Raw genomic sequence first — 18,482 nt, forward strand, 5'->3', positions numbered from 1 at the left:
TTTAGGTGCAGATGCCTGTCCTGGTGTGGGCACCTCCACAGGCTTCAGGTTGGCCTCTGCTCCACCAGTGACCTCCATGGGCAGGGTGGGCGGCCCTGCTGTCTCACCATGAGATACAGGGGGGCTCTGTTCCGGTGCGATTCCCCCATATCCTTCTTCTTTCCGCTGATCTGGGTGTTCATCCCTCTTGCAACTCCTCCTCACAAGTCCCAACCCCCTGTCAGGTTCCCCTTCTTCACTATGTTATTGCAGAGGTGCAGCTGACCGGCTCGGCCCTGGCCAGAGGTGGGTCCGACTTGGAGCCAGGGGAGCTTTCAAGAAGTTTCTCACAGGGGTCACCACTGTAGCCCCCTCCCCTGCTACCAAAAAACCTGCCACAGAAACCCAGCGCAACAGCATACAACAGTATTAGAAATTTCAGGGGCTTGAAACAGAAAAGTAGTACTTTATACTAGATTTAAGTACTCATTTTTTTACTCATTTTTTAATGGTAAGGATGATTAACAAAACTAAGCCACTCTGTGTCGGGCTCTCTGCTACTAGGTATTTTACAATTAGGTTTTCTTGACTTTCTAAAAGACACTATCAGTTTCAAATGGGAATTTTTTCACATAAGTCCTTTGGTTTATGCCATCCAGTACATACAAAGACGACGGTCATAATAAGCCTTTCTGCCCTTATCGTTGCATTTCCTTTAAAAGGCTGATAGGGTCTATAGATACTTACAGATTTATACGTCTGACATATCCTTCTGTAATGATTCCATCCCCCAGTGATTTTGAAAACCAGCATGGGGCTCATCTTTGAATACTGTAAGCTGTAGTAAATCTTGGGGTTTTGTAGTCATGCCATTAGGTTTTGAAGCAGACAAATGTGAATTTTGTTGTTGTCATCTCGTCAGTCTTAAAAACAGCCACCTATAGATGTCATTTAATACCTATGGATGAAAAATCTGTCCAGCCCAGGCTGTATTGGAGATACTGAGTATGTGAAAATAGATCAGCACAACCGCAGAGGTGCCCATATCGGGGAATAAACCAGATTTACCACACACACCCCAAGTATGTGCTAGCAGTAATTCCAATACATCCTATGTGTGAACTGCTGCATAAAAAGCAACAGAATCTTTTGTCTTCCTAGCAACTGATAAAACAACATACTTCTTAGAAACCAGCCAAATGTATATAAATTAATCAAAATCAGAAATTTGTATTAAGTAGCATTAATAAATGTAGTATGATACATAAGGATCCATCACAAATTTATAATTATGCGAGAGAGGATTGTCTTGATTTTTTTTTTTGCTCACATAGACCTGGATTGGTAGTAAAAGATTCTCTGATGTTTTCTTCTCAGACATTTCTTTCCCTTTCACATCAAAATCATAGAACCATTGAACAGCCCAGGTTAGAAGGAACCTCAAAAGATCATCTGGCACAACCTTTTGTGAGAAGGGGAGCCTGGATGAGATTATCTAGAACCCTGTCCAATCACATCTTGAAAGCCTCCAGCAATGGGGGCCTGGGAAGGTTGTTCCAGTGAATTATTGTTCTCACTGTAAAAAATTCCTTTCTTCTATTGAGATGAAACCTCTCCCAGTACAACTTGTACCCATTGTCCCTTGTCTTCTCCATGTGGCTCCTTGTGAAGAGATCGCCTCCGTCCTCTCTCTTCTTAAAGCTGCCCTTTAAGTACTGGAATACTGTGATGAGGTCCCCCCTGAGTCTTCTCCAGGGAGAAGAGACCTAACTCCTGCAGGCTTTCCTCACAGGACAGGTTCCGCAGCACTCTGATGATCTCGGTGGCCCTCCTTTGGACCCTCCCCAGTCTGTCTGCATCTTTCTTGAATTGTGAGGACCAGAACTGGACACAGTACTCCCAAGTGCAGCCTGACAAGCACTGAATAGAGTGGGATGATCACATCCCTGTCTCTGCTAGTAATGCCTCTGCGGATGCACACAGCTTGGCACATTTTTTCAGTTAAGGGTAAATGTGCTCTGATCAATCTGGTATGAAGTAAAGAGGATGCAGAGGGTTTTCAAATGTACGTAGTTCAGCAAGTAGCTAATAGTTGTGGTGAACAGAGCAATTACAGATATATGCATGTAGCCTATTGACACAGTTACCATAATTATACTCACTAGCACACGCAACATACTGCCATAATTTAATCTAAAGGTCTTATCTGTTCAAGTAGACAAAAAATGTAACTTCAGTTTCAATACAGACTCAAAGTTGGTGAAACTCAGTAACTTCTTTCACCTTTATGGGCAGTTAGGAAATTCCTCTCACCTAATGTCAGTCTTCCGAAAGTTCAGCATCCATAATAAATCCATCTTCAGATTTCCCTTATTTTCATTTGGAATAAAAGACACCTCCACAGAGGGATGCAGAGTTTCTGAGTAGATGACTGCTTTAAATTTTTCTTTGAAAAACAGAGTCTGTCTCTTGGTCAGTTGATTACAGAGGAAGCAAAGGAGGGTTATTCTTACCTAAAGTTGCATACCTTATGTAGACATAATGATGCTGGATGATTAGCACTGTTTGAATGTGTGCTATGCCGTATTAAGTAATTCAGAATTTGTTTTCAGATTTGAAAGGTGAAGCCACTACAGCTGAAGCTGAGAAAGAGGTGGTAAAGAAAAGTGAGGCCAAAGCAGGTGAAGCTGAGAAAGAGGAGGTTGGGAAAAGTGAGGCCAAAGCAAATGAATCAAAGGAGAAAGAGGTTATGGAAAGTGGAGAGAAGGAATATGAGGTTACAGAAGGTGAAATAAAGCATGAAGAGACCAGAAGAAAACAGGCCAACCAACCTACTCTGGAAATTCTGGTTAGGCAGAGTTATCCCCAAAAGGTAAAGAACTCTCATCTATATGCATCTGTGGCAAGGCAAACTGAACAAGAGGTGTCAAGAGTCATCACCAGTCAAGGAACTGTTGTAAAGTACATGATGGATGGATCTACCCAGGTATGTTTAGTAGCATTCCTTGAAAGCAGCCTACATGTGTGATTACCCTTGAACTTGTGCTTGTCAACTGAGCTAGAGAAGTGTCCAGTTTGTAGATGAGTTAAGTAACCACTGAGTTATGCAACCATAACAAGACTAAAATGCTCTTGGCTTTGTTCAGAGTCAGAACTTAAGGCACATAGGGAGCTTTAATGATGAAAATTTTAGTCATGTAAAGATTTTAGGCAACTGTGAGATTAGGAAATATCTGAATATGCTTTTGAGAACTCAGTTCCTGGATTTAAACATCTGAAGTGTGGATTAGTTTGGCTTTGGGTATTTTTGACAACACAAAAGCATCCCATATATTTTTTCAGTCATCTAAACAGTCATATGGGATCCAGAAAAGACTTGAACTGTTTGTCAGTCTGGCAGACACCTTTAGGTATCCTAAATTTTCATCAAGACTTTATACTGCAAAGTACCTTCTTTGTTTACAGATATTTAGGTTGCTCAGAATTCTGCTTTCTTTTAGGTGCTGTAGGCTAGATACCATCTTTGAAAATACTGTAATAAATCTACAAGTAACTGTCTTTTTAAAGTGTAAGACTCTGTGTGTAGTTAGCAAACAGATGAAAAGGGGAGTCTTCTGTTTTGACTCAGAAACTGTCAAAATAATTCCTTAGTTCCTCAAGTCTTCTGTCTAAGTAGGCCACAATTCCTAGTACAAGATCTTTACATTCATTCACTACATTAGATCTTAGACCATTTAGCCAGGATTTCTGAGAAACATCAATTTCAGAAGTATGCAAAGAAGTTACCTGCTATATGTCTATATATTCTCAACATACTGTCTCCTGACAGAAGAATATAGATCTTAAGTGCCTAGCATGATTGTACCATAGACTTTGTATAGGGAGACCATGAGTGCATCCTTCTTTATATCGACTTAATGTTTGTGATTTATCAAGAAACTATTACATATAGATAAGCATTCAAAAAAGAATAGTTAATTACCTTACGGTAATGATAACTTCTGAGATGTTTCTATGTGTTGACAATTTGGTTTCCACACTGTACTGTCTTTTCCCTAGAACATCTGTACTGTATTTGTAAATTAATTCAGGGACGATTGTTCCCTGCCACATGGGGAGCATGAATATCAAGAGTTGAGTCTAATGGACAACAGATCTCAGAAACCAGCTATAATAAGATAAATAACCATGACTTCTTTTTCTTATCTGTCTCAATGGCTAGAAAATTATCAGCAATCCTAGACATGTGGAATCTGAATGCAGATCAATATGGTAATGCATATGCATTACCACTGCTACAAAAAAAAAAAGTCATCAACCACCACCAAATAATTGAAAAATAATCTTTATTGTTTACTTCTATAATGCCTGTTTGTTACTAAATAGAGTCCCTATTACTTATATACGTGAACTGCAGCAATTAGCAGTCCTTTCTTTTTGAGAGAGCTTATTTCTTGTATTCATTCTGAGAGTCTTTTACTTTTTTCCTCTCCATCACCCACAATATTCTAGTGACTCTTGCACTTGCGACACATTCTTTTGACACTTCTTATTGGTGTTTGAAGTGATTTTAATCTCTGGTATGTCCTTGATTGCTGTAGATTCTGTTTGCTGATGGCACAGTGAGTAGGAGTCATGATTCTGGCCCTGTCCTTCCACCTCCTACAGTTCCAGATAACATGCAACCATTACCAGAATTGGAGCCTCCATCTGAGAATGGCACTAATAAAGGTAACATTTCCAGTGTTTTGAGCAGATTTAAAGTTAGCAGGGCTGATGATACTTAATAAAGGGCATATTTCTTTAGTCTGATAATTCTGCCAGTGTAAAAATGCAGTTTCGTCTGTACTTAGTTACTGCATACTGCGAATTTGTTACCTTCATATCAAATCCTTTTTCTCGTGCTCCAGATTTCTTTTTCTGCTAACATGCTAGGAGTCTAATAAGTAAAAGGGTGTGCAAGAGCTACGTAGGTAGCAAACTGATTCAACACAAAGTATTTTAAAAGAAATCCTTGTAAATACAGTAGTTTCGAATCCTTATTTATGTGTTAGACAGTTTTTAGTCTTGGTATTGAGAAATGCTTCTCTTGCAGAGGACTTACTATGTTTTTCTTTCTCATTGCATGTATTCCAAGGCACTTAATATTGGCCATTATTAATTGGTTGTATGGACTTGTAGTCTGTCCCAGTATAAACATTCTTACATTATTTTGTTTGGCTGAGAAAGAACCAAATAAAAGTTTACTTCATACCTCATAGTGTAGTCCAAGATCTCTGTCAGTGTTCCTTAGGGCAAAGAATAATTATGACCTGTCATAACATTAGCATATAATTTAATGGTAGTATGTGAGTAAAAATTGCTGCCAAAGAGAAAAGTCTCTCAAAAAGAGACTTTCAAGTCATCAAGTCCAGTCCTTGTTCTTAGGATATTCCTTAGGATAACTGGAAGGAAGTATGAGAACTTCCCTGACAAACCATCTTCTAATTTTCAGCTTCAGTGTCTGTGGCCAGCGTATATCTTTTATTCTTTATCCTTTATTTATGATTACTTTTTCCCCCACCTTTCCTCTCCACTGCTTAGTCTTGACAAATTTATAGTGAAAAGTTTCATCTCTTTTTGGCTTTTCTTTTCCCTTTTTTTTTTTTATTTTTTTTTTTTTATTTTTTCCCCTAGGGTGTATATGCTGTAAGACTTTTAGTCTCCTCTCTGGACTCTGCTGTTGTCTTTTGCATACACTTAGTCTAAATTCCTTTTCTTGAATATGGGAGACCAGAGTTCTCTATCACATTATTAATGAGATCTCTTCATTAGCGTTCACAATGGAATCTCCATTCCTTTTCTTCTGATGCACCATAGGATTGTGCTTGCCTTTTTTGTCACCATATTTTCATGCTAATAATTTGTAGTCATTCTGTATGGATGATACCTCCAGGTCTTTCTTTTCTTCTACTGTTGCAAACTTGTCTGAAGTGTAAATTATTTGTATTCCTTTTTGCATTAATTTTCATTCTAATAGGCTGTATCAAATTCCTATTACTTTAATCTTCAAGCTATTGGGACTGTTTCGGATACCTTTTTTTCTGAAATCCATTCATATTTTCTTCTGTATTTATAGTTCCTTCCAAAGTCATGGCATAATCAGATCTCATTAACATCCTGTTTACTTTTTCAGTGTCTTTGATGAACACATTAAGTAAGAGTAGTTCAAGGGCATATCTCTCTGTAACAGCACTTGTAATTTTTCTCCAGCCTGATAAATATCTCTTCTTTCAATTCTGTCAAAACCAGTACTCATAGAAACTTTTCACTTTATTGATTTTGTCTTTTGCCTTAGAGAATACCAAGTCTGATACAGAAATTTTTGTTTCTCCAGGAAAAGGCAGTGACAGAAACAGTATATCACACTCAAACAAGGACAAGTTGTTGGAAAATACTACGCAGGGTCTGGTTAATTCTGAACAAACTATGGAGAACCGGGCAGGAACCTGGATAACAACCACTCCATCAGGCATTCGAGTGGGCACTGAGGGAGCAAAGAGAATCGAGCTGAAGCCACTCTTAGTCTACCAGGCAACTGACCCAGCTGATGGAACAGTATTAATTTTTTTGTGTTATTATATCACTGCCTCCTAAGCTAAGAGATAGTGCTGCCGTCCTATAAGTTGTAGGATTTGTTCTTTGAACATATAGCCTATAGGTTGTGTTATTACACTATTACTAGTACAGAAGCTTTAGATTTTGAAGAAAATTCAAGTCCTTGGTTCTCGAAGTAGATAAAGTGGCAGTAGTCTAGCTTCATCAGTGTTTCAGTACATATTGCCTTGTTTTACTGGTGTTGCTGTTACAAGTATCACAGAGCTAACATAAATGAGTATTCATTCTTTCAGGTTATGACTGTACGAGACGATGAAGTGATAATTGTTGAGAAGCTGGATGGCAGCAGAGTAGTAGATCATGCTGATGGTACTAGGATCACGACTTTTTATCAAAACTGCAAAGAACTACTTGTACCAGAGGATAGTGAGGAAACAGGTAAAATCAAAAGGGGAGCACTTATGTCTGCTGGACCTTGTGAGGCAGATAATTGTCAAAATACACTGAAGAAGACTGATACTAATAGCCTAGGTAACAAATCCACCAGTGCAGTTGAGGCTTAGTTTGTCTTCTTGGTCTTTTTTTTATCAGTATTCAGTGCAAAAATTACACTGTAGCAAACAAACAAATGTCCTTCTTTCCATGTATATACTTAGATGACCCACCTTCACAATGAGACCTCAGTGCCTGAATTCTATATGGATACCATGATACAACAAGCGAGCTTATTTGAGTCTTAACTGAATAGGTGTATAAGGACCAGGGCATCCTCATATTCCCCAGAGAGACCATGGACTCACCAGTGTCAGAGATAATCAAAATTTGATTGAATATGGCCATGGAAAATTCCACACCTACTAGAAGTGAAACTACGTTCACCTGAAACAAGTGGGGCTAATGATCGTCTGTGTTTCTTCTGGCTGGCACTATATTCTGTATGCATAGTTCAGTTGCTGGATAAATTATGTAATTAATATGAAGTGTATTGTGTGGGTGTCAGGAGTGTTATGTTCAAACACAGTAGAAAGTTCTGGTTGTGGAACACCTCCCTGTGGGATTTTAAAAATCAAAACAATGATCTTGAACTGGTCTGTTTATTCAATGGGAAGGCAATGGCCAAGTTAACATAGCAGTTTGATTTGTTTTCCCTGACTTCTGCTGCTGAAAATTAATTTCTTCATATCTTAGAGCTTGTATCACAAGCATAAAAAATCTGTGTTCCAAGTTGTGTGTTACAAATATCTAGATCATTATAGTCAGTACTGTGCTTGATAAATTAGAGAGTACTCTCCTGACCACACCAGCCACAGACGGTTACAGACATTTTTTTGCTGTTGGATTTTCCTATATTCAACACATAGTCCAAAAATGTGAAGGTTGCATATTGTTTACCTAGCATAAAATTCTGTGATAAAGGGTGTTGTGAAGTCTGAAGCTCTTTTATTGAGGAGATAAAGGTCTAGCCTTATGAGAGAAAAAGCAAATTGAATCCCAAGACTTCTCCATGGTTCATATGTTTCTGTCTAGTTGTTCTGTATTAATTCTTAGATGAACCCTTGGAAACCATCACAAGAAAGGTGAAATGTATGCAAGTAGAGAATCCTGAGTTTGCTACTGTTACAACAAATTGTGAGGATGGTACCTGTTGTACCACCTTTGGAGACGGGACATCAATTATAGCAAAGCCACGGGGAACATATCAGGTGGGAATTATTTTCATTTTGTGACAGTGAAATTTATATGTGTTCCAAGTTCCCTGCCATAAGTCTCTCTCACCTTGGGTATTTTAAATCCCTTCTCTATAGCCTTCACGTATCCTGTGATTCCATTTTTTTAATACTCTGCCAGTGTTTAGATATTAGAGGTCTCAGTCAAATGGAAACTGGCAAACGTTGTCCCAGTTTTCAAGAAGGGGAAGAAGGAAGACCCTGGTAATTACAGGTCTGTCAGTCTCACTTCAATGCCTGGTAAAATTATGGAGAAGGTTACTCTGGGAGTTAATGACAAACACTTGAGAGACAGTGCAGTCATTTGGTCATAGCTAGCACAGGTTCATGAAGGAAAAGTCCCGCTTAACTAATTTGATTTCCTTTTATGACAATGTCACCCATCTGGTTGACCAAAAGAAGACAGTAGATGTGAGGGTTTTTTTAGTTTAGTAAAGCTTTTGTTACTGTCTCTCACAGTATCCTTCTAGACAGCACACAATTAGACAAGTCTAGAATACATTGGATGAGCAATTGGCTGATGGTTCAGGCTCAAAGAGTTAGAGTAAATGGGGTGATGTCAGGCTGGTGGCCAGTCACCAGTGGGGTTGCCCAAGGCTCAATTTTAGGGCCAGTGCTCTAATGTTTTTATAAATGATCCAGATGCAGGAATCAAATATACATCAAGTAAGTTTAACAATGATACTAAACTAGGAGGAGCTGTGGACTCCCTTAGGGGTAGAGAGGCCTTACAGAGAGATCACCGACTGTATGAGATTTAACAAGAACAAGTGCCAGATTCGCCACCTGAGGCAGGGTAATCCTGGTGACACGTACAAATTGGTGGATAAGAGTCTGGAGAGCAGCCCTGCAGAAAGAGATGCAGGGGTTTGGGTGGATGGCAGAAGCTGAATATGAGCCGGCAGTGTGCCCTGGCAGCCAAAAGGGCCAACCATGTCCTGGTGTGCACCAGGACAGTATAGCAAGCTAGTCAAGAGAGGTGATTGCCCCACTCTGCACTGGTGAGGTCCCACCTCAAGCACTTTGTGCACTTTTGGGCACCTCAAGAACATCAAACGATTAAGAGTGTGTCCAGAGGAGGGTGACCAAGATGGTGAAAGGTCTCAAGGGCAAGACTTATGAGGAGCAACTGAAGTGACTTGGTTTATTCAGCTTGGAGAAGTGAAGGCTGAGCAACCTCATCACAGTCTACAACTTCCTCAAGGCGGGCAGTGGAGAAGGACGTACTGATCTCCTCTCTCTGGTGACCAGCAGTAGGACACAAGGAAAGGAAATGAAGCTGTGTCTGAGGAAGTTCAGACAGGACATTAGGGAAAGGTTCTTCACTGAGAGAGTGCTTGGTCACTAGAACAGGTTCCCCAGAGAAGTGGTCACAGCATCAAGCCTGTTCAGGGTTTGGGGAGCTTCTGAATGAAGCTCTTAGTCATATGGTTTAGTTTTAGATAGTCCTGCAAGAAGCAGGGAGTCAGACTCGATGATCCTTAGGGGTGCCTTCCAACTTGAGATATTCTATGATATTTCCTCACAACTGTTTGCATGTGTGTTTAAATCATAAGCTTAAATTTCCTGAAGTTAAAGAAAATATTACAGAGACTAACATCAGACTAACTCCTTGACCTCATCTTCCTTTTTTCTCTCCCTCTAGTCCCTCAAAACTGGATGATTCTTGACCTCCTTGATCTTATCTTCCTTTCTCTCCCTTTAGTCCCTCAAAATTGGATGATTCAGTAGTAAAGGTCTGAGAGCTCTCCTCTTGATTTGTGTCTGTTCTTTAATTTCATGGTACCTTTACACTGAAGATTTCACCTTTCAGGACTGAACCTCTTCCCTTCTTACTGTGATAGGTTTTACCCATCAAGACAGGTTGCCTTTTTATTGATGAAGACTGCTCAGCAGTTTATACCCATGAAGTTTACAATTTCATCAGCAAGAAAGAAGAGAAACAAGCAGGGAGATACATTATGAAACACACTTCCAGCACTATTTGTGAGATGATGGATCCTGAAGGAAATCTTTTCAAGGTAAGATACAGGGAAGGAAACAAGTTTCTGCATTTTAGGTAATTTTATCTTATAAACAACTCTCAAAGTCAGCTTGTAGCCTTGTAGTATTTATTCTTAAAGTAGCCTAGCTAGCCAGAAGGAACAGCTCCTGAATCAGGTCTCTGAAATGTTCTTGAGGATGTGATGGGTTTTCCTTTTTTGGTATTTCCCCCTTTTTAGAGAGATGGAAATAAGACATATGATGTACAGTTTACCTCACCTGTAAAGCTACCTTAATTAGTGTGACTTGTCTCATAGCAAAAAATCATCTCTGCAGATGAGGATTAAAAATGAGAGAGGATATAGACTTTTTAGAAGATCCACAGAAACACTCTAATCTGCCTGGTAAGGCAAACATTGTTGTAAAAGGAATGATTCAGTCTTTAAAGTCATACTGATTGTGCTGTGATCCTTTCACACCTAAGGCATATTTTTGAGCTAGGTTAGTACTTAATTTTGAGTTCAGAAAACATCATCTAAGTGACTGTGACCTACATACTATCTTCTCATTAAAGGTTCTACTTAAATATTGTAAATGTGACATCCTTAGAGTATCCTTTCTATTGTTTCAGTTGTAATCTTTACCATTTTCCCAGATTCTTGTGAAACAGTGCTGAGGTTCCACTGGCCATATGCATTATAATATAGTTTTTAACCTAGCTTTCTAGGCTGAAGTAACAATGCTTATATAAATCTGTCAGTCTCCCCGTAACAAATTTTCAACTGATCAGCAAAGGGGTAGAAATTTCAAAGTTATCAAGTTCCTACAAAATCAATGCAGTTCAAAGCAGCACAGAAGTTGCTTGGCATCGGCATCAGCACATCATGCTTTTTCTCAGCTAATACTTAGGAAACAAAGGAAGGAGGTTGAGGAGGCTGTGGAGCAGCTGAAGGTATTGTGGGAACACTGATCTCAGGAGATATTGGGGGGGGCGGGGTAGTAAGAAAGGTGCAATTAATGGTTGGTAGGTATGGCAAACAGGTCCAGGTGTAACAGAATTGGTTCTTCCTCTGTCCTAGTCACACCTGAGACTACAGAGAAATGGGCATGGGCTGCGTGTGCCAGGTTCAGTTCATGGGCCACCCTTTGCATCCATCTGGTTGAAACTATCATCCAAAGGCACCTGTCCTTCAACTGACTAAGAATTAGAGGCGTTCCTATAACTTGTGTGCATATGTTAATGGCACATGAGTTAATATCACAAGAAGTAAATACTGTGGAAATTCACTCACTATTATCGTCAGATTATCTGAGACCATATTTTTAAAGTGAGTAATGCCTAAAAATGGCCCCCTCTATACATATATACCTATATATACCTATATAGGTATATATATACACACACCTATATACCTACAGGTAGATAGAGGTAAATAGACATAAATATATAATCTGTATTTATCTCTATCTATCTGTATCTCTTCATATATCAACATATATATGTGTATATATTTATACGTACATATATACACCAGCTGTATATAGGTAGATAGTTAAATATATATAATGCATATATATAAAATTGCTATCTCTTCATATGTCAACATGTATATAAATGTGTGTATATATGGGGATATAGATTTATATATACATCCACCTTTATACCTATATATAGGTAAATATATACATACTCGTATGTATATACACATATACACACACATTTATATTTCTATATACACCATATACACGAGTATATATATATGTGCTATGTAATAACTAACATATTAGCATATAGACATATATATAATTATGTATATATTTGTGTGTGTCTGTGTGTGTAGGTGTATATACATAGTACATATATACCTCACAGAGGCATGTCTGAGTATACAGTTACCTGACTTGGCCATCAAGTGGGTATTTTTGTGTGAAGTGGCCCATTGATACCTGCAGATATATATGTTGAAGATGGAACGTAAGCATAGATGGCCCCATTTGACAACAATCCTTGAGCATTTATTAAATATCAGCATCTGATATTAGCACTGATATGGCATGTCTTTCTAGAAATGTTTGGCTTGCTTTTTTCACTATGTTTTCAGTTTTCTTCTTCATTTATTTTTCCTGTGAATTCTAGGTTGCTCAACCTGAAATACAATTTTTCTGTCTCTTTCACTGAGCTCAATTATATTACAGTTCAGCACTAAGTTACTGTTTTAAATGTATCATATAACTCTAGTCACTTTATATCATTTCTGTTATAGGTCATGGCTGATGGCAGCACAGATGTGTGTGTTCCTAGCATTGGTTCTGATGACAAGGAAGACAGAAGTTCAGCATCAGTACTCCCAGAAGTTAACAAACCTATAACTTATCATGAGCATTTCCCCAGGTAAACTGCCCTGGATTTATGGGTTTACAATTTCTTTCTTCACTACACTGTATTTGTACAGGGTTTGTAGATTTTCGCTTCCTTTGTTCTGTACTTTTCCACTATTTGTTTCGGTACTATTTGCGTCATCATCTTGGAGTTCCATTTTCTTGCCGTGTCATCAGAGTGCTTTTTAATTTTTGTCATCTAGAAAAGACTGCAATTTCAAAGCCATTGGATTTGATCAGTGTGGTGGGCTGCTACCCAGCCGCTCTCACTCCCCCTCCTCAATGAGACAAGGGGGGAAAATAAGATGCAAAAGGTTGTGAGTCAAGATAAAGACAGGGAGATCACTTTCCGATTACCATCACAGGCAAAAGAGACTCAACTTGGAGAAAATTAATTTAATTTATTGCCAATTAAAATAGAATTGGATGGTGAGAAACAAAGATGCAAACTAAAACACCATCCCCCATCCCATCTTTTTCTCAGGCTCAAAACCACTGCCTCATTCCTGACCTATCTCCCCCCCAGTCCAGCAGCACAGAGATTGCAATCAGTCCATAGCAGCTCATCTCTGCTGCTTCTTCCTCCTCTCACTTTCCCCCTGCTCTATCCTTCCCATGGGCTGCAGTCCTTTTGGTTAAACCTGCTCTGGCATGGGCTCCCCATAGACCGCAGTTCCTTCAGGAACTAGCCGTCTGCACTGGCATGGTCCTGTCCACAGGCTGCAGGACAATACCTGCTCTGGCACCAGGAGTGAGCACCTCTCCCTCGTTCTCTGACCTCAGTGTCTGCAGGACTGCTTCTCATACTTTTTGCCATTACCTGTTTGGCATTTTGCCCTTTCTTACACACACTTTCCCTGAGGCGACACCTTCTTGGCTCTGGGCCTCAGCCGTCCCCTGCGGGAGGGTCTGTTGGAGCAGGCTGGGACCGTGTGGCTAGCACAGGGCAGCCCCTGGCCAGTCCTCACAGAGGCCATCCTGCAGAACCCTGCTGCCAACACCTTGCCTTCTATGCCCAGTACAATCCAATGTGTGTGGCTGGCTCTGTAGGTTCTTCATCATCTACGCGGATGGTTCTGGAACCGAGCTCCTGCGGAGCAGGGATGTACACAAGTATCTTGCCGAAGTTCAGAGTGATCCTGCTGCTGCTGTCTTGCAGGATCCTGTACAAGAATGTCCAGGTAGGAAGATTTTATTTATTTTCGGACAAACTAGTGACAGAGATAAGGTGGAGTCAGAAGCTTCAAAACTCTTATTTGGACAGGAAATTTGAAAATGTTTTTCCCCATGAAGAGAGGCGCCCACACTCCTGGCGGTGAAGCATGGGGAGGAAGGAGCTTGTGGAAAACTCTGGGAAGCAGAGAATTAACTGAATGACACTGTGAAAGGATTAGTGGACAAACAACTGGCCTATCTTTGTCTGCTCTCGGGCATGCAAACAGAAGTGATTACCAAACACATAGATTCTCTGTGTATTTGCTATCAAAAAAACATAGAATGTATCCAGTCTTCATTAATCATATAGCTGTATTTATCAATGAAGACAGTGATACTCTCAGTCAGACTGTTGGAAAGGATAAATAAAGTTTTTAAGAAGCTGGTAAAATATGACTGAAATAGGGGATGCCAATAGTACATGGCACCAACCACCTCGTAGTAACAATACAAGAAGTCACATCCTGAAATGAGTGGTTATCACTGTAAAGTTAGCTGGAGATACTGTGTTTCTATAAAATACATTGTGTTGTAACAGGCAGGTCCCAAGAAAATAAATACATCTTTAAAAAGACAGGAACGTATGGTTCCCCAGGATATGGAGGAATGATAAGGATAGTTTGCTTCAAGTCGTAAAGTACTAAGAAATTCTTCTCTAAGATTTATATCATAAGCCCGGGGAACAGCTTTCCTACTTAGTACTCTTATCAGGTTTTACACATTTTTAAATGCTGCTTCTCTTCACAATAATAACCAGTTCCCCATTGTATAAACTGAACGAAAAGGAAAAGAGAAAACGCACTGAGGGAGACAGAAAAACAGGGAAGGTCAAAAGATAAGGAAGACGGAGAAGAAACATACCCAGTGAAAATCCCAGTCAAGAAAACCTGCTCACCACCAGAAGTCATTTATAATAATAGCATGTCTGCTTTTCCAGACTTCATACTCTACCTTTCTCAATACCAACTCTATTTGCCTTGACACCAAAGCTCTACAATTTTGTATCATTGTGACAAATTACCTCATTGGTCATATCCATTTTGAAGGCCACTTACAGGGTAGATAATAGTAGATTATGTAGATTTTTGGGTTGGGCTGGAAAAAATATTTTGAAGAACTTTAAAATTAATAAGAGCAATAAAAAGAAATAAAAAAAATAATCTCTAACGGTATCCATCTGCTGATCAGATTGTGAAGAATTGTGCATATTTGAATATGATGTGGTTCTGTGATTAGTAGTCAGTAAACACGGGTCAATGGTCTGCTCTTCCTTGCCTGGGATACTGCACACACTATACAACTCAGCTGTTACCCAAGGCTCAAAGCAGGTAGCATAGTCAGTGAGTTGTTAAACACAGTCCGAGTAATCTGAACTTGCCCAACTATTCTATAATAACCTCAGTCTTCTGATAATATCAGTAGCCATGAGTATGGCATTTTCACATGGTGTTTTACCATGTTGATATTTTTTTTTATTCTTAGGTAAGTATATTTTTCTGGAGGTTTGAGACACTTGTCCATCATTTTTGGATTTGATCTGGTTCTTAGCAAAACGTTTCTTTGAACCAGGTGTTTTAAGTATTACTATCCTCCGCCCTTTGGCTGAAGCCTCCCCCTGGGTAATGAAGAGAGAACCAGAAAGTATTGTTCCTCCAAATCTTCAGTCAAGGACCCGGGACATGTCTTCTCCTCTTGAGGTATAATTGTTTCAAAATTGTCTTTTGCTGCTTACGCAATAGATGTTTGTCATGGGGTTGGGGAGGAATGTAGCTTTAAACAATGTGACATTGTCCAGTTTATTAAGCAGGCAAAGCAAGGGGCAGGTAGTGTCAGGGAAAATGTAATCACCTTGGTCGTCTTCTACTCTCTGTAAGGTGATACAGCAATTTTAAGGGGAGTTTATCTTGCCACATGGAGAAGTTTTAGAATAGGTAAATTGTGCCCAAGAATCTACTGACTTTATTGTCTAGATCTGTGATGCTATAAGGAGAGCATGTTCTTTTCAGCTGAGACATGTTCCCAATATCTGCATTTAGTCAGTAAAATAAGTAGCTTCTTGCTTTTTTTGCATGTTCTTGTCTATGTTCAGAGGAAGATCGCAGGTCCCTCAGTCAGAACATGTACTTGGAGGGGTCTCTGCATTGGATCCAAAGAGCAGACATGCTTGCCAGTACCTGTGCGAAAATGTCCTAATAAACTGCAAATCCGCCAGATATTCCAGTATGAGCCACTCAGTGATGAACTAAGAGAAAAGCTGCAGCTTTCCCTTAAGGTAGTAAAATCACATTTACTCATTCTTCCAGTAAGCAATAGAGAACAGAGAAATTGGGTGACATGAAATTGCAGTATATGCCTGAGACAAAAATTCTGCTACTTCTGAAGAACAATCAACATTTCATACATAGACAGGTGCTCTAGGAGAAGTGTATTTCTGAAGCAGCTCCACTGTTTTCACTCATCTCTCGTGGAATCTACTTTTCTGTGCAAATACGTGGGATCCAGTCCAGTACACATGACAGGTAGTACACGAATAAATAGTTTCCTTTCTGCCAATATGGATATCTATTACTTTGCTTTTACTTTGCTTAGGGTTTGTTTTCCTTCACAAAGCCTTAAAAACTTAAATCTATAAAATTGTACAAGAATTTCGAACCCACCCTAATTCTAGTTAGCTTGGTGATAAGGTCACTCAGACACAGTCCAGTTTTGGTTTTGTATTTGTTTTCAGAAATCAGTACAGAACATTTCCAGGTTCAAGTCTGAGGTCTGTCACTCTATCCATGTCTAGCAAATAGCTATGTAGCCTTCTGACAAGGTGTGTGTCCATCCCTCGTTAGTGACTGGTTCATAACAAGGTGGAAGCTACACATCATGTGCAAGTGTTCTGAGATGGAATAGGAAAGTTCTGCAGCTGAACCTTGCCAGCAGCTTTGTAGTTCTCAGTTTTGGTATAAAGCTTCAATTTATTTAATTCACATTGTGAAGATGCTCTTAGAAGATATTTTAGAGTTAAAGACTCATTTTTACTTAGCAATTAGAGAATAACAGAACACATGCATTCTAGAATTTATTCATTTAACATGTTTTGATGATAGCATTGCAGACTGAATTTGAAAGTTAAGCACATGTGAAATTTGTGAAGGTAGTAGCATGTAGTAGCCAGTTAGATTTTTTTTTCTCACATTACATTTCAAAGAAGACATGCTTGCAATAGCAAAACACTGACAGCTGTTAAGCCCTGATGTGTATGGGACATGCCAGTCTACCAGAATTAAATTTTACCCTTTTACAGTCTATACATATATAGAAATTATTCTTTAATTTGCATACTGATCTTTCAAAGGCAACACTATAAAAAAAAAGTTCCACACCAAAATCCCAAGGTAAGTCTCTCCATTGACCAGTTCTGTTGTTGGCCTGTAGCAAAAGAGGAATGCTGTTTGTTATATTGGGAAGGAAGAATTGCAACTATTGGCACTGAGAAAACATTTGCAATAATTGTGTTAATATGCAATGGATTTATCCTCATTGCTCATATATCAATACTAATTAACAGATTTTTCCAGAAAGAGAAATCTTTAGCCAAATACTTACTTTGTCAGAACCTAAATCAAGCCATAAAGAAAAAGATTTTCTTCCTTTCTCCATCTCCTTTAAGATTTAAGAGCTATAAAGGAATGAAAAAGAACTGGAACTGGAAACAGATTGCTTCTTCAAACCTTGTCTATTCATAAAGCTTGGTACTTCATATAGCTTTCTAGCAGAGCAGTGTGTTAGGACAACTTTCTGTAAGGACCCTTTTTTTGCACCCAGCTGATCTTCTAAAGCATAAAGAAACCTAAGAAAATAAAAGTCTGATTTTCTGTAGCACTCAGTGTGATTCTAGCAGAGTAAACACCTGTCTAAAACCAGAGCTTCTGATTTTTTTCTGAAAGTAATTTTTCAATTATGATGTTGTAAATTTCCTGTTCCCTAATGGGAGATCAAACAGGAGGGAGGTACAGATCACAATGTTTGTTAGAACACCTTTTATTCATTAAACTGATCTTAATAATGTAATTGATTATTATGAATAGCACCTATTTACTCAACACATTGCTTTATTCATTCACACAGTTTACACAAACATTTGCATGCTCGCTCATACTTGCCTGGCAGGTGCAACAGCTGGGAGGCCAAACCTAACCTCCCTGCCTGCTCAGAAACAGGAGGTCACACTGACACGCCAGGGGCATCGAGAGCTATGGGGTGTGGCCCAAGTCTCACACTCCAGTGTGGATGCTAGGGTGTGCGCGTGGCCTGGTAGACATTCAGCAGGCTCTTGATGTCCTTAGTATATTAGTTCTGGCAGATTCAGCAGTATTGTCAGTCTTCAGAGTTGATTAGTCCTTGGTAAGCTTTCACCTGCTACCTTCTCAACATGTACTCCTCTCTTTGATGCGTTGGGTTTTTTAAAAACTGTTTCTCCATGCAAACCTTTAGGTCTCTATATAACCCATTCACACAAATTCACAGAATTATAACATTGAGAAGAAGCATATACATCCATTACCTCTACAGACTCTTTTCTCTATATATGTGACCCTTAAACCTACCTCTGCA

At 39.2% G+C, this 18,482-nt stretch overlaps 1 protein-coding gene across 7 annotated transcripts in view; it reads left to right on the forward strand.

Moving 5' to 3' along the window:
- The window catches only part of SPAG17 (sperm associated antigen 17), a 120,477-nt gene that overhangs the window by 78,364 nt on the left and 23,631 nt on the right, over positions 1-18,482 (forward strand). For 5 of the 7 annotated variants that reach the window (XM_042788505.1, XM_042788510.1, XM_042788506.1 and 2 more), the window contains 10 exons: positions 2,592-2,965; positions 4,581-4,710; positions 6,356-6,576; positions 6,870-7,014; positions 8,125-8,279; positions 10,148-10,324; positions 12,551-12,678; positions 13,716-13,846; positions 15,450-15,577; positions 15,970-16,152. In XM_042788505.1, coding sequence (XP_042644439.1) covers positions 2,592-2,965; positions 4,581-4,710; positions 6,356-6,576; positions 6,870-7,014; positions 8,125-8,279; positions 10,148-10,324; positions 12,551-12,678; positions 13,716-13,846; positions 15,450-15,577; positions 15,970-16,152 — 1,772 coding nt within the window. The remainder of the gene's footprint in view (positions 1-2,591; positions 2,966-4,580; positions 4,711-6,355; positions 6,577-6,869; positions 7,015-8,124; positions 8,280-10,147; positions 10,325-12,550; positions 12,679-13,715; positions 13,847-15,449; positions 15,578-15,969; positions 16,153-18,482) is intronic. The other 2 variants (XM_042788508.1, XM_042788509.1) reach the window with 1 other exon arrangement.

The sequence above is a fragment of the Tyto alba genome, unplaced genomic scaffold (assembly GCF_018691265.1).
Source record: "Tyto alba isolate M040663 unplaced genomic scaffold, T.alba_DEE_v4.0 Super-Scaffold_14, whole genome shotgun sequence".
Taxonomy (NCBI): Eukaryota; Metazoa; Chordata; class Aves; order Strigiformes; family Tytonidae; genus Tyto; species Tyto alba.